This window comes from Macaca mulatta, chromosome 15, assembly GCF_049350105.2.
Source record: "Macaca mulatta isolate MMU2019108-1 chromosome 15, T2T-MMU8v2.0, whole genome shotgun sequence".
Taxonomy (NCBI): Eukaryota; Metazoa; Chordata; class Mammalia; order Primates; family Cercopithecidae; genus Macaca; species Macaca mulatta.
In genome coordinates, this window is record NC_133420.1 from 63,555,259 (window position 1) to 63,581,562 (window position 26,304).

Genomic DNA, 26,304 nt, shown 5'->3' on the forward strand with positions numbered 1-26,304 from the left:
TGCGAAGGTTTGCAGCTTCACTCCTGAAGTCAGTGAGACCACAAACCCACTGGGAGGAACAAGCAACTCTAGATGCCACCTTTCAGAGCTGTAACGCTCACTGCAAAGGTCTGTGGCTTCACTCTTGAAGTCAGCGAGACCAAGAAGCCACCGGAAGGAACCAATTCCGGACACAATATTTCATCACATTCCAGGACCACATAAAGCTTTTATGTATCTTATGCTAATTAATCTATGTTGTAATGTAAATAATACAGTAGCGACCTCTGACAAGGTATCAGTTTGGCTCTGCCTTTAATTTTCTCAAAGAATCGGAAATGAAAAAACACTTTCAACCATACTACAGAATTCAGAAGGGCTTCTTTGAAGTAGTTTTCTTTGACTTTGGAAGAAATCTGTGCATATCTGTTTGGCGCCTTCTTTGCCAGATTCCTCTGTATTGGCAAAGACGGAGATGATTGTTCTACCCTTAAAACCTCTTTCGGCTTTTTTATTGAGCTGCCATCTCCTTAGCTCCAGCAGTACCTCTGTATAGACTAAATGTCAGAGAGCACAGATCTGCCTTTAAAACAAATGAAGGTTATTGGGGCAATGCTTCATCCTCTGATTTTGACCACACGGCTACACCACAGGATGTCAAAAGCCATTAGAGTTCTGATTTAGATGGTGGCCAAGCAAGGCACACAGTACTGCCTTTGAGTTACAAAAAACAAGTCTTTCTTTCTTTTTGTCTTTTTTTTTTCCCACCCCCTGAGGCAGGGTCTTGCTTTTTTGCCCTGGCTGGAGTGCAGTGATGCGATGATGGCTCACTGCAACCTTGAACTCCTGGGCTCAAGCAATCCTACAGCTTCAGCCTCCTGAGGAGCTGGGTGTGCCACCACACCCAGCTAATTATTACTATTTTTTTTGTAGAGCTGGATTCTCGCTTTGTTACCTAGGCTGGTCTCAAACTCTTGGCCTCAAGTGATTCTCCTGCCTCAGCATCACAAAGCACTGAGATTACAGACGTAAGCCACAGAGTCTCTTTCAATATCCCAGTGTAAATCAAAACATTGACATCTTATATATCAGCCTTTGGTCAGTTTGGTCAATCAGTTTTTATAAATCTGATCACCTCTAGGTGAAGAAAATGGATTCCAGGATGTACAAAGCTGAGACTCTGAAGAGCCCTATCAGGTGCAGTTTCATCAGGAGGCCCTGATTTTTAAAAGATATCAGGCTGTCTTCTCATTTTTATGACTTTTTAATTACAAAAGTAATAATTGCTCATTGGCAAAAATTCAAACACTATGGAAAATATATAAAGTGAAACAATTAGGTATAAACTAAAAATGTATCACACTATATTTTTAGTTCTGTGATTTACTTTTTTTTTTTTTTTTTTTTTGAGACGGAGTCTTGCTCTGTTGCCCAGGCTGGAGTGCTGTGGTGCAATCTTGGCTCAATGCAACCTCCACCTCCAAGGTTCAATCAATTCTCCTGCCTCAGCCTCCTGAGTAGCTGGGATTATAGGCACGTGCCACCACACCTGGCTGATTTTTGTATTTTTAGTAGAGACAGGGTTTCACCACATTGGTCAGGTTGTGCTCAAACTCCTGACCTCAGGTGATCTGTCCACCTCAGCCTCCCAAAGTGCTGGGATTACAGGCATGAGCCACTGTGCCTGGCCTTTTTGTTTTGTTTTGTTTTAGAAAGGTCTCTCTCTGTCATCCAGACTGGAGTGCAGTGGCGGGATCTTGGCTCACTGCAACCTCAGCCTCGCAGATTCATGCGATTCTCCAGCCTCAGCCTCCCAAGTAGCTGGGATCACAAGTGTGTGAACCTGGCTAATTTTTGCATTTTCTGTAGAGACAGAGTTTCACCATGTTGCCCAGGCTGGTTTCAAACTCCTGAGCTCAAAACGATCTGCCTGTCTTGGCCTCCCAAAGTGTTGGGATTACAGGCGTGAGCCACCACACTCAGCCTTGGACTTCTTTCTATGTAAGAAGTCCTTTTTTCGTTGGATGCCAAGTTTTTATTATTCTATAGGTATGCCATAATTTATTTAATCAATTTTAATCAATACTGTATTGATGGATATTTGGGTTGTTTGTAATTTTTCTCTATTATACCAGCATTGTAGTGAACATCATTTATATGCATATATATATATATTTTTGCAAATTTGTATAAGTTTTCTTGTGAGATAAGTTGTGAGAAGTGGAACTGCTAGATCAAAAGCTTATGATAATTTGAAATACTCATGGTCATTACCTAACTTCTCTCCAAAAAACCCGTATCAGTGAACTCTCCCACCCTCAGAATTGAGAATTCCTGTTTCCTCATACCCTCTACGGTCTCATCTTTCTTGGCCCCTTTTGGCTGTGATGATATTCTTCAATCTGCCAAATCTAAATACCAAAGGAAGTCTGATATTTCTCAAATGACCCAGACTGCAGATATCTACAAGAACATATCACTTCTTTGTACACTCTTTTACCAAAGATTGAAATGAGAAGAATATGTCCCTTTTACTTACTATCTGTTGGGTTCCTCATTGGATAAGATTGAGTATAATTGTTCACACAATGTATTAATTGTGGACTAATAGAGGCACAATAATTTTCCACTGCTTTGATCTGAGATGGACCAGGAGAAGAGTCTGTTCGAAAAATGGCTTGACAGTATTCTCGGCAGTTTGTGTGATGACCTGCATAACTGCAACAAACCGAGCCCACTATGGAGAAAAAAAGAGAAGGCACTGAAATGAAAACAGCTTTTTCTTAACGTTAAATCATCCTCATAATGATGGAACAATATGTCTTTCTAAATTTGAGAAATAAAACTATGCCACAGAATATGAACACTTAAAATCGGCACTTCTGTATGTTTAATCATGGGGACATTCAAGTGCTCACTAGTATAAGAAAGTCATTATTTATCAACTTACAGTCTGTAGTCCAGCGGTTCTCTACAGGAACAGTACCACACCCCACAAGGAGTTGGACTACGACTGGCATTTAGTACATGGGGGTTAGGGCTGCTAAATGTCTTGTAACGCATAGGACAGTCTCAAACAACAAACACTGTCTCTCAAAATGCCAAGAGTGCCCATGTTGAAAACCAGTGAAGCAGTGTCTTTCTGTGTTAGATTTGTAGAGGTTTATAAACACAAAGCAAAGCAAAACCAAACCAAACCAAAATAAAACAAAACCCCAAATCCCTCACATTTATAAAACAGGGCCAGTAAAAACTAAGTGATGAAAGGATCATTTAATAAATCTGACATTTATATAACTGTGTATCTTGAAACAAAATCCCAAAAGTTCTATACAGTTTGAACATCTATCTGTAAGAGTATGCCTAAATTGAGATAGACTTCATCTCACAATTGATATGACCTGCTTCAACACTGAAAAGAAAACTCATTTGAAATAAATATTACTCTGGATTTATGTATTAAAACAATTAATGGGCTGCCATTGAAGGTATTTTGGGAGACCTAGATGAGTACCTGGGGGTGCAGATGTGGGATCTGTAATGGACAAGAACAAGAACCCCTCACAGGAATCTAAGGGAGTCTGTGGGAGGCTGAAGGGAGAGGTAGAGGTATGGCAGGAAGAGGTTAAGAGAAAGCAGGGGGGTCGGGTGCTATGGCTCACACCTATAATCCCAGTACTTTGGAAGTCCAGGAGTTTGAGGCCAGCCTGGGCAAAATGTTGAAACCCCATCTATACTAAAAATACAAAAATTAGCTGGGCGCGGTGGCATGTGCTTGTGGTCCCAACTACTAGGGAGGTTGAGGTGGAAGGATGGTTTGAGCCCAGGAGGTGGAGGTTGCAGTCAGCCAAGATCTCGCCACCACACTCTAGCCTCAGTAGCACAGCCAAACCTTTTCTCAAAAAGAAAAAAGGAGAGAGAGAGAGAGAGAGAGAGAGAGAGAGAGAGAGAGAGAAATCAGGGAGGAAATTCTTGATAATTATTAGGGATTGATGTGGAGGAACCAGAATCAGGTTTCCGGTGAATTCCAAAGACCAATGAGTAGGGAGTTCAGGTGACTTCCAGAAATAATGATAATGATAATAATAAAGTCATAATCGAAGAAACTGAACTTGGACTGAACTGATATACGACAAGCCTCAGTTTCCCAGACCAGGAAACTATTCCATACCTACTGTACCACCTCTTTTAAACTTGCAACTACTACCAAACTTATTATGTTTATTGCCAAAGAGTTCATTTTCTTCACAAAGAACACTTTTTTTTTTTTTTTTTTTTTGAGACAGAGTCTCGCTCTGTCGCCCAGGCTGGAGTGCAGTGGTGTGATCTTGGCTTACTGTAACCTGCACCTCCTGGGTTCAAGCGATTCTCCTGCCTCAGCCTCTCTAGTAGCTGGGATTACAGGCACATGCCACTACACCCAGCTAATTTTTATATTTTTAGTAGAGATGGGTTTTCACCATATTGGCCAGGCTGGTCTCGAACTCCTGACCTCAAGGGATCCACCCATCTCTGCCTCCCAAAGTGCTGGGGTTATAGGCGTGAGCCACAGCGCCTGGCCAAAGAACAATGATTAATGGCCACATTTATCACTATAAACCTCAGTGAGGATACACTGGGGGTGGTGGTGGGGAATAGTGAGGACATGTAAGAATAGACATACAGGAATAGGACAAGATGCCTATCTTCTGATTCTTCCAATCGGCTGGCTTTTTCACCAGTGTGGGAGGACATAAGATTATATGCCTGAGACCACCTGGAAAATCTTGACCTAAGCCCCAGTCAGAAAGGATAGAAGATAAAGTACAGACAGCAAATGTTTCTTATTATCCTTCAATATACTTCCCTGCTGAGCTAAAGAACTCTTTGTTCCTTACATGTGTTTTCCCATCTCTAACTGCGCTCACTATTCCCTTCACCTGTAAGCCCTTCCTCCAATCTCCATTTCCTCCATTCTCTGCTGTTCACATCTTACCCATCCTTCACGGCCTGGATCAGCTACCAACTCCATGAAGCCACCTCTAAGTACCCCTGCAAAATATGATCCCTTCTCTCTGAACTCCTGCAGCACTTTATCCAGTGACACTATTTCATATCCTACCATATCCCAGGGTTCTTTGTGTACAGGTCGTGTCCTCCACAGATGTGTGTCTGCCCCACACTGACCAAGTACTCAATCAACGTCTGCTGAATAAACTGAGACACAGCACTCGGCAAGTGCTACATTACATAGCGTGGGTGTACTTAACTTCTGAAAATGGGCCTATTTATTGGGTTGTGATCATCCTCTAGCACATAGAGCTTTAGTCTCTGCATTGCAGATCTACAGTTAGGACATGGGAATTGTTATAATACATGAATGACCTAAATACACCATGGGAAACAGTCTATCGGAATCCTGCTGTGCACATTGCTTCAGATGGCTAATTATGTCTTTGGACTGCTTGTACAACCATTGACAAATATACTTACTTTCATTTCTGCTAATGCAACTGAAAAGAGCATTCTGTAAATTAAAGAAAAATAAACAGAAATTAACAACCAGACAGAATTTGTAATTTAATTCCACTTTATGGTTACATGGAAATCATGATATTAAAACTATTTATTCTCTAAATCCAAGACTGAAAACACAGAAGTTATGAAATGATAACCTGGTAAAAAGGGAAACCATCTTCCAACATATATCAGGATCAAGATGACTACTCGGAGCCATAAGCTGACCAGTTATAGCAAACCAAATTTATATAAAGCTGTGTGTGTGTGCGGTTGGAGGCGCTACAAAGTATTAATCTTAATTATTCCTTGCAGGATATAAAAAACTTTCCAGAAAATAATCTAATAAATGACATCTAGGGAAATATATATTTCATGTAACCACTGCATTTTAGATTTGAAAGGACTTTAGACATTATCTCTACTTGTTCTCAAACATGGCTGTACACCGGAATCACCTGAGTTTCCTAGACCTTACCCTAGACTACAGATTCAGAATCTAGGGGTGAGGCACAGAAATCCAAATTTTAAACAAGACTTCAAACATGGTTTTTTTATAGCCATCCTGGGACCAGAGTTTGGGAATCTATCATTTTGCAGATGAAGAAACTGTTTCCTCAGCAGGGAAGAGACCCGACCCAGGTAACAGAAAAAGTCAAAAGCAGAGTTTGAGACTATAATTAGTGTCTCTAGAGTGCGTATTGTTCAGAAGACACACCCAGTATTAAAGTCAACGTAAAGAAAATAAAATCCAAAACAAGACAAAAATGAAAAACTTATACAAAGCCATTTGGATATTTAGGGCTTGTCAGCTATGATTAATATCAATCACAATGGGAAGATAATGACTTCCTAAAAGAAATAATATGGGCATAAATTACAGGCAGAATAAAATCAAGCACACCCTTATTGTTGAAACAAGATGATTTTGCCTTTTTTTTTGTATTTTGTATTTTTTAGTAGAGACGGGGTTTCACCGTGTTAGCCAGGATGGTCTCGATCTCCTGACCTCGTGATCCGTCCGTCTCGGCCTCCCGATTTTGGCTTTTAATTGCAGCCAAATTGCAAGCTGTCTAGGTGATAGGGATTTGTTAAAGGATCAGCTACTGGCATTTAAAACCTAGCTTCAAAGATCCCTCTATGTAGCTTTGTGAAGCTGTATTCATTCATTGTCTCTGCTAAATAATACTCCATTGTAGGAATATACCACACTTGATTTAACAATTTAAGGCAAAACAAAATAAAACAGAAAACCCTGGGCCTCATAGATAAGGGTTCCTGAATTCACCCAATATGAATTCTTTCTGCTGGAGACTCCATCAAGCAATATAACAGGAGTGAAAAAGTAAATATTCTTAGTGTTCATTAACAATGATCTTGTTTATATCTCTCTTCATTCATGTTTCCTTGTTTTAGTGTGACTTTTCAGTTATCCATTATCAATAACTCTCTATTTAAATGGATTCACTAGACTCAGGAACACTTATAAAATGATCTAAATCAGTATTAAAAAGTAGTCAGCTACCAGCCGGCCGAGGTGGCTCACACCTGTAATCCCAGCACTTTGGGAGGCCGAGGTGGGTGGGTCGCCTGAGGTTGGGAGTTTGAGACCAGCCTGACAAACATGGAGAAACCCTGTCTTTACTGAAAATACAAAATTATCCGGGTGTGGTGGTATATGCCTGTAATCCCAGCTACTCGGGAGGCTGAGGCAGGAGAATCGCTTGAACCCGGGAGGCGGAGGTTGCGGTGAGCCAAGATTGGGCCAATGCACTCCAGCCTGGGCAACAACAGCGAAACTCTGTCTCAAAAAAAAAAAAAAATAAAAAATAAAATAAATAAAAAAAAAATAAAATAAAAAAATAAAGGCCGGGCGTGGTGGCTCAAGCCTGTAATCCCAGCACTTTGGGAGGCCGAGACGGGCGGATCACAAGGTCAGGAGATCGAGACCATCCTGGCTGACACGGTGAAACCCCGTCTCTACTAAAAAATACAAAAAAACTAGCCGGGCGAGGTGGCGGGCGCCTGTAGTCCCAGCTACTCGGGAGGCTGAGGCAGGAGAATGGCATGAACCTGGGAGGCGGAGCTTGCAGTGAGCCAAGATCACACCACTGCACTCCAGCCTGGGCGGCAGAGCGAGACTCTGTCTCAAAAAAAATAAAAAATAAAAAATTAAAAATAAAAAAATTAAAAAAAGGTAGTCGGTCATCAACTTTCTAGCCCTCTTTGACTGGATGAATACAACTCTTATTGCTCTTTTCTTTCTAATAAGATGTTTGTTCCCTTTGGTTTGGCTTTTTTTGAGCTGGTACCTGAATAAATATGTTTGATATCTTGGTGGCTGTCTTGGGTTGCATGGCCTGATTTTCTAGTATTTGACATTTTTCTAGTTATTTTTAAAGTTTCCACAGAAGTGGTTTTCAACCAGGGGTGATTTTGCTTCCCATGGTACATTTGGCAGTGCCTGAAGACATTTTTGGTTGTCACACTGAGGGGTAGGGAGTGCCAGGAGGCCAGGGACGCTGCTAAGCATCCTACACTGCACAGGACAGTCTCCTTCCCCCAAAACATTATCCAGACCAAAATGCCAATGGTGCCAAGACTGATAAACTCTGCTCTAGAGACTTACACATTTGTTCAACCTGGATGTTTAAAAAACTGACCTTACAAATAAATGTCACTCAGCCTATGGATCACTTAGCTTCAGAGAGAGATACTACTAAAGGAGGCAAATCCTGCGAAATGTCAAAAATCATCTAGTACAACTTCCTTATTTAACAGAAGCCAGAGACCAAGGCCTAGAAAGGGGAAATACTTACAGACAATAGCTTTTACTTACAAACAGGGGCTGGCAAACTATAGCACACAAGCCAAATCTTGCCTGCCACCTGTTTTTGGAAATAAAGTTTTTATTGGAACACAGACATGCCCATTCATTTACATACTTTTAAAATTGTAATTTTTCATTTACATACTTTTTTAAATTAAAAAATTTTTAAGACACAGGATTTTGCTATGTTGCCCAGGTTGGCCTCCACCCTGCTGCCTCCCAAGTACCTGGGACTACAGGTGCATGCCAAGCTCATTTACATATTTTATATGGCTACCTCACACGTTAAGTACACTTCTATGGCAAAGTTGCATAGACAGAGAGTGAATGATCTCCAAGCCTAAAATATTTGCTATCTGGCCCTTTACAGAAAAAGTCTCCCAACACCTGAAGAAAAAGGAAAACAGCACAGTTGCTTCCCTTGATGTCACATCCAGAGTTCAGAGATGTTCTTCAAGCATCTCTTATTTCTCTTGATGTTCATTAATAGACCTTTCATGCCTAAGTTTACCTGAATTTGTTGAACTAAAAATCTTGTATATTTTCAGATGGCAGCATCATGTGAAAACTACCATTAACTACTAACATTTTAGTGTTAATAAATACCATCTTACCTCTTCACCCATTTTAAGGTTTAAAAGAATGTTCCTTCATTCCAGTTATCCAGCAATTGATGAATAAATTCTGTTACACCTATCATGATTTAATAGACTGATCATATCTCCCTCTTTGCTGAATGACTCCTAAATTTACTATATGTAACTCTACCTTTTTACCGCTTTAACTACTGCTGATTAGTCTGACAGGGCTTAGGACATACACATAATGAGTTATAGGATTAACTTAATAGTTTCTTCATTTCTTAAGTCAGCCTGTCTTGAAGTCTTAGCTAGTCAATTTTTAAGTCTTTCAAAAGTCTGCCATCTGACTTTTGAAAGGTAACTTTCTGACTTTTGGAGGTAACTGAGGGTTCGTATTCACTACTAGGGAGTCTCTTTTCACCTGCTTACTAATGCCACACCCAATGTGCCCCCATATAACAGATCCCTCCCCTACTCATGTTACTCAAGAATAGGTCAAAACTATAGCGGTGTGGAGGTGAGGATCTACCATAACCTCAAAGACACAAAGAACATGCCAGCATACTGGAGTTGACAGGGTCTCAAGAGAACTTCAAATCCAAAAGCTGTCACTATCTAGTCAGAGAGCCAGATATGCACAGCAAGCAAAGGGCAGAGCCAGAACTGGAACCCAGACTGCCCTGCCAGTGCTCTTCCATGACACTGCACCGAGAATAGTCTGGATTGTTTTTCTCAATGCAACCAATGCAAGGTTGAATGTTTGTTCACAGAGTAATCTATTTAACCAGTCCCCTATTTTTAAAGTCAGTACCTTAAATTGTAACCAAAAAAGGTCACCATTTTCTTGAGGTTAATATTATTTTCCTTAAAAATATTTTGATCCTAAAAAAAAAAACTTGTTCCTAAAATCTTTCCTGTGGTAGCTGCTCTCAATAACTAGTTCCCTGCCCTACTCTCACTATTAAATTCCTGAATATTTGACAATTAGTACTCCCAAGCTGGTAGATGTCAGCTCCAATATATTACTACATAGGGGTGTGTCAGGATGGATTCAGGAAGAGGGAATTCCAGGTAGAACAAGCCCTTTGATCCAGTGTTGGGAGCATATGAACTGTGGGCAAACCTGGCAGAAAAACAGAGTAAATCAAAGTTGAGGGAGCCCTATGTGATCCTTCATGCCATACTGGTTTTCCTTTTGGTGGGGAAGAGCCTTTGGGTGCGCCTGGGTGGTAGACTCTGCTGGTCCAACCTCTAGCCCAGAAGTTCGCTTTGCAATTTATTTTCTGCCTCTTCAGTGACCCTTTTCTACTGATTTTAAAAATAGGAAACTGGTTAAATAGATTAATCTATGAACAAACATTCAACCTTGCTTTGGCTGCATTCAGAAGAGAGAATTCCAAATAGTCCATTACAATACAGTGAGACAAGACTATTCTCACAATGCAGTGTCATGGAAGAGCACTGGTAGGGCAGTCTGGGTTCTAGCCTTGGCTCTGCCCTTTGGTGCTATGTATATTTGGCTGTCCAGTTGGATTTGGCTTTTGGACTTGAAAAAAATGGTTCATTCCTCCATTTGTCCACTTGTTTCAATCCTTTCTCTGTCCACTGCCCTTTTACTACTGGCTACTCCAGCTCTCTCTCATTTTCATCAATGATAAGGATGATGACAACAAAACACTCATCATATGAATCTTGTAAAAAAATTGCAGATTTGAATTTTGGATGATTTAGTTACTTTTGGACAAAGACCAAACAGAGAACATTTTATTAACTGTTATGTTAATGTTTTATATGCCCAGTACTTTCTACTTAACTAGGTTACTAGTTAAAAGTAAAGGGGCTACTTTGTTTCTAAGGCCTCAATAATAGAAATCTGTTTCCTTTTCACAGATGGGTTGAAATTTTTTCCAGTTTAAAGTTTTGCATTTCATACAAGAAATCTAGCTCATGAAATGCTAAGTAGGAGAGGTTAAATATAACTGATCTTTAAAAACATCAATGTTTTTAAGCCTCTACAAGGTGTGTTTTCCTTGTGGATACCATGACTGGCAAAAAGTATAGGAGACTAGAATATGTAAAGGAGTTTAATGTCATGACTTGGATATATCACTAAACAAGTGATTCTTAAATTTCTTCAGCCTTCCAAATGATGTGTCATTTCAATAGATATGCAAATAACAATGAACACCCAAAACAGAAATGAGCTTTATAGGTCAGACTGCTCAGAAAAATTTGCTCATTATCACCACAGGGCACCCAACCAGCTGGAAGCAAATTCACTGGCAAGTAACATCTGCAGAGAAACACAAGGTCTAGAAGAGAGCCTAGCACAGAGTATGTGCTTGTGGTGAACTAACTGCAGTAATGGCCCCAATTTTTCACGTTTCCTTTTATCTGTTTCTTGTACACTAACTCTGGCCTTAGCCATGTGACTTCCCTTGCTTTGGCCTAGTGGACACTAGCAAGCTTGAAGCAAGCAGTTGCCCGAACTACACTTGCATGTTTCCACTTTCTCTCTTGGACTCCTGCCACCACCACGGGAACATGCCTGAGCTAGTCTGCTAGAGGGAGGGGAAAACATGGAGATCTGAGCTGACTTAGCCAAGGGCATCCTAAAGCAGGCAGCCCCAGGCTGACCTGCCATCTGATTGCAGATGGATGAGTGCGCCCAGCTGGAATCAGCTAAGCCTGGCCAGAGCAGAACTGCCTAGTAAGCCCTTAGATTTGTGAGAAATAATAAATTGTTACTGTTTTAAGCTATGGAGTTTTGGGATGGCTTACTATACAACATTATTGGGATAATAGATAGTACTCAGAATGACAACATTCTCCACAGTACAGTAGAGAATGAGCACTTTCTCCATGCATTCCAAGAGTATAAAACATTCACACAGGGTTTCCACATAAAGCTGATACACTGTGTTACAAAGAACCTTGAATAATTCTGTTCTCCAGAGTGGGAAAAAGTCTATAAAATTTTTCTATCTGTAAAAGTAGTGACTGCAGCACTTTGTTACAGGCAACAGCTTTCTGCTCATCATTTAAGTCTTACCTGCTCTGTGAAGGCTTCCCCATTTCCCTAGGCAGGGTTTTTTTTCCTCCAGGCTTCAATATATTTTGTACAGACTTCTAGCAATGTACTTGTCTCACTGTATTGTAATGGACTATTTGGATTTCTCTCTTCCCATGTACTAACTATCAGCTTCTTGCAGACTAAATCCTTTCATTTTTGTACCCTGAGAACAATGCCTGATACACATTAAATATATTGGTTCACTGTGTATCAGTTCAATGAATGTTAAGTGAATGAATGACAGAGACAAAGATAATTATATGAACTCTGTCCCAGGAACTCAGGGGTTAGTATTAAAAAGAGACATGTAAATATAGTTATGCTATAGAGCGACAAATGCTATAATAAAGCATGCAAAGGGCTTAGAAGTAGTGATCGGTTTTGTGTGTGGAGAGAAGAATGGGCAGGAAAGGCTTTAAAGCGGTGCCATTTAAACCAGGATTTAAGGCAAAGGTTACTCTAGTTCAATAGAGGTAGTGATGTTCTGGGACCAGCTTTTTTTTTGTGGGGGGTAGTTGTGGAGAAAAATCTGGATTTGTAGTATTTGCTGATGTTCACGGTGCAAATACCTCCACCCACGGCTGATTTTAAGTTACAAGCTAGCTTGCAAAATCCCTGAATATTTAACAAGCAGTACTCCCTAGCAGGTAGGGAGCTGGTATTGCCAGCTCCAGTATACTACACTTTTTGTTCCAAGATTCAGAAGAAGGAATTCCAGGTAGAACAAACAATTCGTACAACTACAACTATCAAATAAAACAACAGGGTCAATCTGGGAATCTATAAGCAGCATGCTGCTTAAGTGTAACAGAGAGAAGAATCAGGAGCTAGACTGAGAAAAGCTTGGGATACTGGGCTGAAGAGCATGCGCTGTGTTCTACAGGGAAGCAACTGAAGGGTTTAAGGAAGGTGGTGACATGGATCAAATTTGGTCTTTAAAGAGATGAATCTAGAAGTGGATATAGTAGATAAGAGGAGAAATTAAGACACAGGAAAACTAGTTTGGCAGCTATTATAGGCATCCAGAAAAGTGGCAGAAAGACCTGAGCTAAGGCAATACCTGAGGATCTGGAAGGGAGACTGATTTTAGGTATATTTAGAAGGCAACTCTTTAGGCTTGAGAGTCAGTAATTGGTAGGAGGTGATGAGAAAGATGAAACAGTAGACAATACCTCTTAGGCATTTAAGTTGATGTGCTTGGAAGGATCGTATTGGTACAACCAAACAAGAAATGCAAGAAAAATCATAAGTTTTATTTTGGTATGTGTGTGTATGTGTGTGTGTGCGTCTGTCTGTGTGTGTGTGTGTGTTGCTGCTTAGGGATGGAAGGGAGGGAAGGGAAGGCAGAAAAGGTGGAGGAAGTAATAATCAATTTGGTTGATTTGAAATCAATCAATTTTGGTTTGATTGTTGTTCCAAGGGAACATCAAAAGTACATGTATCCAATAGTGTTCAGGAGCTCAGAAAAACGAGTTAGCAATGAAAATTCTGAAGTTGTCAGCATATAGGAACAATTAAATCTATGGGAGATGAGACTGCTTAAGGGGAAAACCTTGGCCACTTAAGATGAGACCAGGTCACAATCTAATCTGATTTGATCAAATTTCCCTTTTGGAATGATCTCATTCAGGTGACTACTGAAAAGAATGAACTGGAAAAGGAAATACACTAGCAGCAAGGAGACTAAATAGGAGTTACTCCCCTCCCCAAACTACAAAACAAATATGACAAACCAAAACAACATACAAAGTTTTATACTATCTTAAGCCAGTACTGCAGGACCTAATAGGTTTCGCTCTTTTTGGAGCTCATCAGCTGCAGGTAACGGCTCAAATCTACTCTGATACAGTATACCTGTATAGCATTTTACCATTTATAAAGCCTCTCATTCACAGTCTTCTATTTACTATATCCTGGCAATCTTTGAAGTTGCCTCAGCATAAACTAAAAGATGCTTTACTTTTAGGTCCTGAGGGCTTTGCTGGGGCAAAGTACCACACGATTCCTTTTGTTAAAATCCCTAAAAGCTGACTGGGCAAGGAACAAAACTGTCCATAGCCTAGGCTGTCGTCTGCCACAACCAGATGGTCTCCTCTATTCTTAGAACCACTGTAGCACAGATCCAATCATACTGAAGCTTAGGAGGCTTCTAGCTGTCCAGAGAATCCTGTTGGTCCTGACATCCCTGCTCCTCTTATCTCTAATTTGGGCTGTTTTTTCATCCCTTTTCCTTTATGCTTCTGGTAGTAAATCTAGAATCAAAGTTAATTTGAAAGAAAAAGAAACAAAATAAAATTAATAGATACACAGAAATCTTTAAGCAGAACATTTTACTGTGACATTTCCTGAGGAAACAGCATACAGTCTGGGTAGGCATACATAAATATACACCAAACACTGGCATCCAGGGACAGAACAAAGTGTATAGTAAACTACCATTTGTGGTAAAGGAGGGTAGAGGATGACTATACATATATATATTTACTTTTATATGCAGAAAATATCTCTAGTAACTTTAGGAACTGGATGGCTGTGGGAAAGATAGTTCATTATATACCATTTTGAATTTTGAACAATGTGAACATCCCCAAAATAAAATTTAACACATACCTGCACCATTCTATACATTTAGCTGTGTACTGATAGGTGGGGCTAACAGAAGACAGAATCCTCAGAGTCTTAATTTTAGCATTCTCACAGAACCAGAGCCCCATGGCAGAACAATATTTTAGCTGTATTGGCAACTGTTTAGTTTAAAACTTAACTGCCTTAAGATTGAAAAAAAAGTTAGTCCTCACAAAAATACCCGCTACTAACTTTCCTTCATAGTTTCTCACCTTCCTTAATGAAATAACATCAAAAAAATGTATTGAAGAAAGCTAGCAAAGAAAAGAGAGACATGAAAATGACATTTCTGAAAATACAAAGAAAAGCCTAGAGAAGAATCTGAGAAAGAAGGAAGAAACAAGTAAAAGATATAAAAAGTATGATGGCAAATTTGTAGCACTGTACTTCAGTGGCTCACACAGCAAATGGAAAGCATTTATATTTATGGCCATCATGTTAAGAGAATGGCAGGCAAGGTCTGCCATTAAAGGTATAAAATGGATTTACAAACCTCAAACTAAAATTTATCTCATCAGTTTATAGCCATTGCCAGTCTCTGGGAATTTATCAGCCTCATATTACCTTAATGAAGCTTATTCTGACATTCAAGGAAGAAAATAACCATCAACAACCAAAAAAATTTTTAAATCATAATTTTGGTAGCTAGAAGAAAATGTTCACAGCCAACATGTGAACGAAGACTATGCAAAAAGAATCTACACTGTATTTCACACCCCCTGAAAAACACGAATTCGTTTTTACTTTAGTTCTAATCAGCCAGTGTGCACAAGTATGGCTATTCCTATGGTTTACAGCCAGCATCTGTTCTGACTACTGGTGCCTATGTAACTACAGTTGCTGAATACTTTGAATATCATCTCTGGTTCTATCTTCACAACACATTCACGAACCCCATGTGGCCTAACCAATACTTTTAGGTGGGTTAAAGGACAAAGCCTGTGAAAATGCAGAGAACCTAGAACTGAGCATGTCCACAATACTTGAACATGCCCATAAAGGAGTTATCAAGCTAATGGTTGATTTGGGTAGCTCCTACAGGCCAGGGTTTGGTGACCCCACAATCAAAACAAATGTGATTCTCAAAAGAAGTACTCTTAAGTAGCGAATGATGTATTATTTCTTAGGTATTCATACCTATGGAGTTGGAAGAGAGATCATCAAATCTCCTATCTGTTGCAAAAATCCCCTTCATATGATGAATCCAGGTAAGTCTTTTTTTTTTTTTTTTTTTTTTTTTTTGAGACGGAGTCTCGCTCTGTCGCCCAGGCTGGAGTGCAGTGGCCGGATCTCAGCTCACTGCAAGCTCCGCCTCCCGGGTTCACGCCATTCTCCTGGCTCAGCCTCCCGAGTAGCTGGGACCACAGGCGCCTGCCAGCTCGCCCGGCTAGTTTTTTGTATTTTTTAGTAGAGACGGGGTTTCACTGTGTTAGCCAGGATGGTCTCGATCTCCTGACCTTGTGATCCACCTGTCTCGGCCTCCCAAAGTGCTGGGATTACAGGCTTGAGCCACCGCGCCCGGCCCCCAGGTAAGTCTTTACTTGAACATTTCCAGTGAGAGGAAGTTCTCTGTTTCTGGAATATCTCATTCCATTTTGATCAATTTCAGATCAGTATCTGGCTCCTTCTTTTCTAGTTCCCTAAAGAAACTCCGCTCTCTAATTTTTTCAAAAGAATAGATTATTTTAGATTCTATTAGATTCTAAAAGATTATATTCTCTTTCAAAACCCAGCTTTCTATTCTTTTTATACTTTCTCTTCTATGGAGCTCTCACTCACTCCGAGGTTCAAGGGTTACTTCAAGGTTGACTGTGGGCATGATAATTCTCCTCATCTTTAGTCTGGATTCCTAATCACCTCTGAGATATGGGTCTTTACATTAAAAGACCCTAACACACCATATGCTTCAATTTCTTCAAATTCCTTTCACAACATAAATGCTACTGCTGCTATGTTTTAATTCTTTCTTAAAAATCCAGTGATACATTACTATTGTTTTAAAAATCTGTGTCCTAATTTACCCACTTTCTATTTTCACATTCTCTTTTGCATCTCAAATAATTTTCTGTCTGAAGTAGATATTTCAGAACTTCCTTTACAGAGAACTTCTAGAAAGGGTCCACTAATGGCAATTCTAGAATAGAATTGAAATAGCTTAATTTTGCCTCTTTCTTGAAATATATTTTTGCTGGATATAGAATGCTAGATTGATAGTTACTTTCTTTCGGAACCATTTAGGAATCATTCTACTGTCTTCTGGCTTCCTCTGTTGCTACTGGGAAATCAGTCGTTGGTCTTCTTTGAAGACAATGCCTTTTTTTCTGACTACTTTTAAAATCTTTGGCTATGATGTCTGTCTATAATATGTGGATTTTTTTCCCCTTTGATCCTGCTGGGTATTTGTAGGGCTTCTTTAAACCCTGCTCCTGCCCATCCTATTTATTTTTCTCCTAGTACTCCAATTAGAGAGGATTTTCTCACTCTATCCTTCCTGTGTCCTAAACTATTTTTCAGCCTCATGTCCTTCTTTCTTTTCCATATAATTTCTTTAGCTCTATCTTCCAATTTACTAACTTTCTTTGCTGTACCTAAACTATTACAACATCCATCCATTGTGTTTGTATTTCAATTATACTGTTCTGGAAATTCTCTTTGATTCTTTTTCAAGTATGCTTGCTCTTCTTCTTCTTTTTTTTTTTTTGCAACCTCCACCTCCCAGGTTCAAGTGATTCTCCTGCTTCAGCCTCCCAAATACCTGGAATTACAGGTGTGCACCACCACACCTGCTAATTTTTGCATTTTTACTAGAGACACGGTTTCATTATGTTAGCCAAGCTGGTCTCAAACGCCTAACGTCAGGTGATCCACCCGCCTTAGCCTCCCAAAGTGCTGGGATTACACGTGTGAGCTACCGTACCTGGCCTGCTCTTCATATTTGTAAACCTATTTTATTTCTTAAACATATTAAACATTTTAGTCTGCATCTGATAATTTCTATATCTGAAGTATCTTTAGGTCTGATTCTGTTCACCATTGTTCCTGTTGGCTTTTATTTGACGAATCATGTTTTCTGGTGAGTTCTGTGACTTTTTTATTGTGAACTGCTTATTTTCCTTAGGACTTTATCTGGGGAAATCCCAAGAGGTCTGAAATACAAGATCAGTTCCTCCAGACAGAATCTGTGTTACCTTTTCTCAAGCATCTAAGGGCCACTACCATTTCAAAACCACTTGAAATAAAATTCTCAGCTTGAGGTTTTATAAACACTCACTTGATATAAATTTGGGCTGCAAACTCATGTGAAGACCAGCTTAGAGTTATGAATTTTCAATGGAGGTAAGATTAATGTTGGAGAGAAACAGTTTTCCTTGCAGACCCCCCTGGAAAGGGAGATGAGCATATTTCCTGGTCACCCTAATACTAAGTGTATAGTCCCTTTGGAATCCCAAATTTATTGGTGGGAAGGGGAGGGGATTTCAATCAGATTTTCCACCTTCAATCAGAACCCAGGATTTGTCTCCTGACTTCTGAGCCTCATGAAGCTAAAAGCTATAAAAATTGATTCAGCAAATGCCCTCAAAGCTAATGCCTTCTTTACTGCTCTTACTTCTCTGGATTCCTGCCTTCATTTAGTTTTTGGCTTGAGCATTCCATATTTTCTTTCTAGCAAATTCATCTAGCATTTTAAGTTATTTTCACCTGGAGGATTGGTCCAGGTACCAAGTCTGCTCTATTGCCAGAAAGAGAAGTTTTAACTAGTACCTTTAAGTATAGAAGAATAGTAAATGAATGCCAGGAAACTAAGCTTAAAAGATTAGATTATGTCCCTGAATATTATCTATATTCAATCCATCATAACAAATCTTGCTGATGGATTCTGCCTTTGAATCTCTGATTTATTCTTGAATATTTGACTCTATTACTATTATCCTAGTCTGGGATTTATTGTCTCTTTTTAGCTAAGCTAGAGGGGTTTGTGGGATCTAAAACCTAGCCTGCACAGGATTATGAGTTTAAGTTTTCTAAAATATTGGCTTTGTTATTTGTTATATATTGGTCTCCTTTTAAGAACCTTCATCATCACCCTCTCATTAATAATGAGTTGAGCCTCAAAATGCCATCTTTTCAGGATTTGGTCCCACTTTACCTGTCCGAGCACAGATTTGCAGACCAAAATAGGTCTGTCTTCTCTTTTCCTCCCGCACAAGCCATGTGCATTTCTGACAACATACCTTTGATCCACAGTCTTAGGTCTTTAGGTCTTTTTTTTTTTGAAACGGAGTCTCGCTCTGTCTCCCAGGCTGGAGTGCAGTGGCACGAATTCGGCTCATTGCAAGCTTTGCCTCCCGGGTTCAGGCCATTCTCCTGCCTCCATCTCCGGAGTAGCTGGGACTACAGGCACCTGCCACCAAGCCCGGCTAAATTTTTTATATTTTTTAGTAGAGACGGGGTTTCACTGTGTTAGCCAGGATGGTCTCAATCTCCTGACCTCATGATCCGCCCGCCTCAGCCTCCCAAAGTGCTGGGATTACAGGCGTGAGCCACCGCGCCCGGCCAGGTCTTTAGGTCTTTACCCAAATTATACCAATCCTTTCAGGCCTCTCTCATTTGTAACTTTTTTCCTGATAACTCCAAACATTCTTGCTCTGCTTTCTTATTTCCCAGAGCACTTATGTGTGCAGTATATATTTTAATTAGCCTGACTCAATTAGATATAATTCTTTAGTATTTGGAGTTATGCTAAAAGTTGCTTAATCAGAATTCTAAACTAAGTCTGATTCCGGTTAATGCTCTAATATATAAAACTCTTGGTATTCCACAGGTACTTGTTAATTTGCATATGAAAAACATAGACTATAAAATCAGATGTAACAATGCTTTACATTAAACTGGTTTATCTTAGGTTAGCTAGAACAAGACAAAATCTTAAATGGCATTAAAATTTTAAAGCTTTATTTAAGTAAATTTCTTAGCAAATCCCCTCAAAAGGAACTCTAAAACAGCTTACCAAAAAAAAAGAAAAACATTAGCTCCTACAAATGTAATTACTCATTATCTGAAACTCAAATCAAACTATACATAAAACCACTCTCTGGGGTAAATGCTACCCTTAAAATTGCAAGCCTATGGAAATGGCTTATACATCTACAAGTTCATCTCAGGGACCATTCCAGTGTTAAGGAAAAGATATTAAAAGCCTAGTTTATAAATTATTCTGATGTTGATAAACAACCAGTCCAGTTAAAATAGGCTATATTACACCAAATTTACCCAATTCACTTTGTAACAAATCGTTTTTATGTCTAGACTAGACTTCAACAATCATGACAGTGACTGTTATATGAGGTTTATAATGCAGAACCCTTTCTGCATTAAAGTACTCTTATCTCTACTTTCGTTTCTAAATAATGTGTAAGAAATCAAATTGAGTCTTATATTGAAGAATTTGTGGGATCAACTCTTAATATAAAAACAAAAGAACCCTTCTGCCATACAGATTTTTGGAAAATGGTTGCTTAATTCTAGGCCAAATTAGGGAAGATAGAGAAAAGTAAACTATTCTTAGTATTTCTATCATAGGACAGTTTGTCTCTCTTACCTTTCCTGTCTCGTCCTTCATCAACACATACTGGCAGACTTCCTAGGGCAATGCAGAAATCCAGACAAGAGAAGGAAGCACACTAAAATAATGGAGGACAGGCTATGGAACATGGACAGTGTCAGACATCATGTAGGAGAAAAGAAGGAATTATCACAGTTAGCCACTTTGTTCAAGAGAAACTAAAACTGGTTATTTCAAAGATAGAGAGATAAGAAAATAAAGATCTTTTACTTCTCTGTAGCAGGGCTCCTTTCAATAAGAACAGAGGAAAGCTATAATTTGGAAATTTGTCTTCAGAGGAATAGATATAACTTAGCAAACAGTACAAAGGGAAAAAAGATAAATAAGACTGTCCAGTTTAAAAATAAGAGAGACAGGCTTTGAGAGAAAAAAAAAAACAAAAAAACAACAAAAAAAAACACTATAACCTAGTAGTTAAGAAAGTTATTCTATCTTCTTCAAGAAAACACAGCAATAGGAATCCCAATGTTTGTATATAAAAATGGTGCATGAGATATATGCACTTAAGTATCCTTAATTACACAGCCTTACACTATGAAAAACAGTAATATTGTCACATTTAAGAACAGAGTTCTAGAAAATGAACAAAGTAGCCCCAATGAGGAGGTTTTTTCATATCAGGGACAATCTTCTGCACATATTTGTATGGTGTAAAATACTTCCGCTATACCCCTGCCTTAATATCTACCCCATCTAGATACCAGTGTTAGAAATCCCACCATTGAGAGGAGAGTCCTTCAGATTTAATATAGCTTTTGTAACTTAGTATTTTTTCCCCAAATGCAAGATTCTAGGAAAGTCTGAGCTATTCACACTAGCCCTGTGATTTTCTTTCATTACTTTTCTTTATGATTAGAGGTAGTTTATAGAAATGAATACCACCTGGATGGGTCAAGAGATAGGAGATGGGACAAAAGAGAACATGAAACCTGAGAAAAACTATTTCACAAGCTTGGATACAACTAGTTGCTTTGTTATGAAAATATTATAGGTTAAATCCTTTGTATGTGAGATTTAGGCATTTCTTTAAAATTAATACTTCATTTCAACAAAAATCAACTAAAACCAAAACATTTCCAAAAACAGTAAATGACATTTTTGTCAATGCTAAATTTTCTGTAAGGTAAAAGGGAAGTTGTATAAAAATAAATTCATTTAAAAAATTTAAGTAATTTTGTTAATTCTGATAACATCTGAATAGGCTATCTACATTTGTTAAATAAAATGCATACCTCATATTCTTTTCTGCAAACTTTGGAAATATCATTCTTTGAAGATGCCTAAAAACCAACAAATTTCTCCATTAATTTATTATACATGCTATTCAGCACAGGACAAAAAGAACACAAATTAGCATATGTTAATTACTGATACAGTATCCTTTATTTCATCAAGGAAAACCTTATGTTTGAATATTTTAAAGTCCCTAAAATACAATAAACAAATTTCATGCAATTTCTTAAAATGAACATCATCCCTAGGGCTACTCAATATTCTAGAGCTTTGCTCTAACTTTTATGGCTTTAATCTCACATAATAACACAGTCCTTTTGTTATTTCAGAAACTAGATGTCTTTGAAGGAAATTGTAAATCAGGACTTTTTTTTTTTTTTTTAGCTGAATTCCACTCTGTAGCAAATTTTCTTGTGAAGTTCTGCCAGGGCACCTACATTTTGCTTTTTCTTTAACTCTTCACATTCTAAACTTTTAATCTGAACTCGCTGAGTATATGATGGAGGGGGCAACTAAATAGGGAAGAGGTACTATGCCAGGCATTTAACAAGTTATTTTTGTGTAAGTCTCTTAACAAGTTTATAAAGAAGATACTAACCCCTCTACAGATGAGGAAACTGGTGCTTAGAGAAGTAGGAAGTTATTTACCATATTTAAATATATACTTTCTATATAAAAGAAGCCAAAAAAAAAATTCTGCTGAGGGGAGGTTGTTTTTCCACATGAGTCAGTCTCTATTCCAGAGCTGTGGGCTCTGGTTCCTTGCTCCATTCTTCCTGTTCTATCACCTAGGCCCGTGCAATTTAGAATAGGCCAGCTGATGAGGACAGGGAGAGCAAGAAGAATGGGCGAGCAACCGTTTCACAACTCACTAAACCCATTATACTTCAAATCCTCTGCAACTCAGCTTCACCTCAATGCCTGGAGGACAGCAGCAGACAGCTAGGTCATGTGCTGCCCAGACTGTTGGTCAGGCTATAGGATAGTCATCTCTGTGAAAGTGAAGGCGATACCATATCTCATATACTCTTGTCCAGAGATAAGACCCTAGAAGAAGAAAATAAGAGAAGGCTTTCCAACTGTGGTTTCAGTTCCATCTAATCATTTCTAGTTTCCCAATTAAGTTTATTCCTGCCACTTGCAGTAGAGGAAACAGGAGGCTAGTATTTCCTCTCTGAGAAACCACTACTAAAATATGCGAAGTGAGGACAAACTCAGGCATGTAATTGGGGCAGAACTATATCAAATCAAAAATAAGTAATAACTCATTGTAGGAGTCACATTCATCTTAGGAGCAGAGAAGGGATATAAGAACACACTTAGGGTAAAGCCATGATGAAACAGAGAAAAGAAGATGAAAAAATAAGCCAACTGTGTCAAATGTTCTAATCCAAGCATACCCTAAATTTACCCAGCCATTTAGAGTCACTCAGATTGACTCAGCATGATTGCAGGCAAAGTATGGAAGACTTAAAAATCACATAATATTGTTTTTTGCATGGCAGAGACAAGGAAAGATAAGAAAGAATAAAAGAAGGATGAGGCCATATGCAGCAGTCATAAATAAAACAGCAAGTCTAAAAGGAAATGGTCTATACAACAAATGCTAAATTTGCAGTTTTTGTGGGTTACCTCTGCAAAGCTAGGAGGTGGGCAAGGCCCAAGACGTATGCACAGCTAAAACCAAACTGCACTCCATGATGCTTGAGAGCCTCACTGCCCAGTGTTACCTGCTTGCATGCCTGTCGACACTCCAAGGCAATAGCCAGTTCACAGCAGCCTAAGCCAACCCAGCCATCAGACTTCTTAAACACACCTTAAAAACAAAATGTTTAAATGTTTTGGTCATAAGTAGCAATAAAAACAAATAGCATGCCAGATGTTTCATGGCTACTACTAAAAGTTAAAGCAGGTATCCATAAGAAAACTGGTTCAGACAGCAGGGCCTCAAAATTATTAAGGACCTCCCTTTACTCTTACTTCTACTATCAGTCTCTTTCAAAGTCCCTCACAGCATAATTATTAAGTCCTTTGTTTTTTCTCTTTTCCCTCCCACCCTAAATGCTCTTTAAGTCATTCTCACTCTTGAGTAGGTAACATCTTTACCAGAGGACATACAAGGGAAGAAAAGCAAGGAAGAGGGCTTTCTTACTGTTAGACTGTTGATAAGAGGCAAAGGTTTTAATTTAACTTAAGCAAACTAACAAGAAAGGGCACGAGTATTACTGTATTCAAAACAGTAAATACCTAGAATAGCATAAAATTCATGATCCTGTTTAAAAACTGATACTTAGTAAATGGGGCAATTTTTGTGAGTCAGGTATATCCGGCTTTCATGGGCACATTTAATCATGGGGCAAAATGATTATGTATTATGCTGGTTCAATTTATGTTCAGCAGTGACTCTTCCAACCAAATTATTGTGAAACTAAAAGATGATAAAATCATAAAAAGTATTCTAATTTTTTTTTGAGACAGAGTCTCACTCTGTCGCCCAGGCTGGAGTACAGTGGCGCGACCTTGGCTCACTGTAACCTCCGCCTCCCAGGTTCAAGCAATTCTTCTGCTTCAGCCTCCCGAGTAGCTGGGACTACAGGCGTTTGCCACCATGCCCAGCTAATTTTTGTATTTTTAGTAGAGATAGGGTTTCACCACATTGACCAGGCTGGTCTTGAACTCCTGACCTCAGATAATGTGCTTGCCTTGACCTCCCAAACTGCTAGGATTACAGGTGTAAGCAACCATGCCCGGGCTTCTAATTTGCTTTTGCAATCATAAATGTCAATGAATTATTCCTAAGGTAAAAGTAGGAGATACGGCCGGGCTCAGTGGCTCCTGCCTGCAATCCCAGCACTTTGGGAGGCCAAAGCGGGCAGATCACTTGAGGTCAGGAGATCAAGACCAGCCTGGCCAACATGGTGAAACCCTATCTCTACTAAAAATTCAAAAATTAGGGGGGCATAAGTAGTGCATGCCTGTAGTCCAAACTACTCGGGAGGTTGAGGTGGGAGAACTGCTTGAACCCAGGAGGTGGAGGCTGCAGCGAGCCGAGATTGCACCACTGCACTCCAGCCTGGGCAACACCAAGACTGTCTCAAAAAAACAAAAAACCAAAACAACAACAACAAAAGGCTGGGTGTGGTGGCTCACACCTGTAATCCCAGCACTTTGGGAAGCCGAGGTGGGTGGATCACTTGAGGTCAGGAGTTCGAGATCAGCCTGACCAACATAGTGAAACCTCGTCTCCACTAAAAATACAAAATTAGCCAGACATGGTGGTGCACGCCTGTAATCACAGCTAGTTGGGAGGCTGAGGCAGGAGAATTGCTTGAACCCGGGAGGCAGAGGTTGCAGTGAGCTGAGATTGTACCACTGTACTCCAGCCTGGGCAACAAGAGCAAACCTCCACCTCAAAAAAAAAAAAAAAACAGTAGGAGATACAAGAAATAATTATGAAAAGAGAAAAGTCTTATACTTGTAGGAATGCTGCAAATTCCTCCTTATTTCTTTTAAAATTGCCTTATGCTGCTTCTATGTAATACATAAATTTGGGAATCTATATCTGAAGTAAGTTAGATTATTATTTATATTTGAAAAAAAATGTCAGGGATTCAAGGCAATAAGTAACATAGTTCTGCAAATGAAACTAAGACTTCACAAAACAAATAGAAGCATTCTGCTAAAAAGTAAAACAAAGCAAATAAATGGTTCACAGATAGACAAAGCTCTCAAAATATAATCAACTACCCCAATTATAAAAATTGACTAAAAATACTGCATATTATAAACTTATCTCTATGTGTCTTAAAGGTACAAATGGTAACAAATTCACATCTAGCCTCATTGCCTAGTATAGTTTCTTTTAAATCTTTGCTGCTTGCTATTCAGGTTCCTCACACGTTGGAAAGAATTTTAAATGGAATCAACGTAGGTCATAAACTCTGTGACGTGTTATATCATAATGAAGTATGCTGCTGTATCCAGGTATCCAGTGGCCTCTTAGAAAATATTAACTTATTCAACAAGCATTTATATTTACTGAGCTCTTACTATGTACAAGGTACTCTGTTAGGTGTTATGTGGGCTATGAAATTATGAAATAAATAAAATATATGATTTATCCTATTAGGGAGATTACAGTTTGTTAGCAAGTGTGTGTGTGTGTGTGTGTGTGTGTGTGTGTGTGTGTGTGTGTGTGTAGGATGCTGGGTGCAGGGATAACTAGGAGACAGGCAAGGAGGTGGGCAATTTCAGGAAGGCAACCTGTTTGAAATACCAACTTTAAACAGTGTGATAGCCTCTAGAATTCAGAGATACATAAGGTATACTTCTTTTTTTTTCCAAGAATTTGGCTCTATCCAGGGCTAGAAAATGGGCTGTAATCCTGGGAGATCATGAGTGCCAGGCTAGAGAGTTTGGGCTTTATTCTGAGGGAAGTGAATATCCCCTGAGAAATTATTTTTGAAGAGGATAGGAAAGAAAGATATAATGTGTTGAAACATCAGTTATAAGGTTATTATAATATTCTATCCCAAGAGTGTAAAAATACAGACTTGAACTAGAAATAGAGAGAACAAGTGTAATTTTGCAAGGGGAGAGTCAATGGAACTAGAAAGAACAAGGAGTAAAATATAACTTGAGGGTTTCCAGTCTAGTATCATTCACAACAGGTGCAGTTATGAGTTTGAGCTTGGATTTGTGCTTCAGATGGCACCTGGATGCAGAGATCCAGGTAGAGATATCTACAAAGATATCTAGAGGTTACAAACAATGATTTAGATTTGAGAGTTACCTTCTCAGAGCTGATTAGTTAACAGTTCTGGGAAGGAATGAGATTACTAAGGTGAATGTGAAGACAGAAGGG

At 39.1% G+C, this 26,304-nt stretch overlaps 1 protein-coding gene and 1 long non-coding RNA gene across 22 annotated transcripts in view; one reads left to right on the plus strand and one right to left on the minus strand.

Annotated features, from left to right (window-relative positions):
- Positions 1 to 26,304, minus strand: part of RECK (reversion inducing cysteine rich protein with kazal motifs) — a 92,074-nt gene that overhangs the window by 41,770 nt on the left and 24,000 nt on the right. For 9 of the 21 annotated variants that reach the window (XR_013404700.1, XM_015117456.3, XM_077965745.1 and 6 more), the window contains 4 exons: positions 23,171 to 23,256; positions 21,440 to 21,487; positions 5,452 to 5,485; positions 2,519 to 2,716 (listed from right to left, as the gene is read on the minus strand). Coding sequence is in view for 18 of the 21 variants with exons in the window: in XM_015117456.3 (XP_014972942.2) it covers positions 2,519 to 2,716; positions 5,452 to 5,485; positions 21,440 to 21,487; positions 23,171 to 23,256 (366 nt within the window). In the remaining 3 variants the exon portion in view is untranslated. Of the gene's footprint in view, positions 1 to 178; positions 1,198 to 2,518; positions 2,717 to 5,451; positions 5,486 to 20,183; positions 20,286 to 21,410; positions 21,488 to 23,170; positions 23,257 to 26,304 lie in introns of those variants that run through there. The other 12 variants (XR_013404702.1, XM_077965746.1, XM_077965737.1 and 9 more) reach the window with 5 other exon arrangements.
- Positions 1 to 26,304, plus strand: part of LOC144334635 (uncharacterized) — a 65,774-nt gene that overhangs the window by 32,638 nt on the left and 6,832 nt on the right. Inside the window, exon 4 of the long non-coding RNA XR_013404734.1 lies at positions 15,712 to 15,792. This is a non-coding gene — a long non-coding RNA (uncharacterized LOC144334635). The remainder of the gene's footprint in view (positions 1 to 15,711; positions 15,793 to 26,304) is intronic.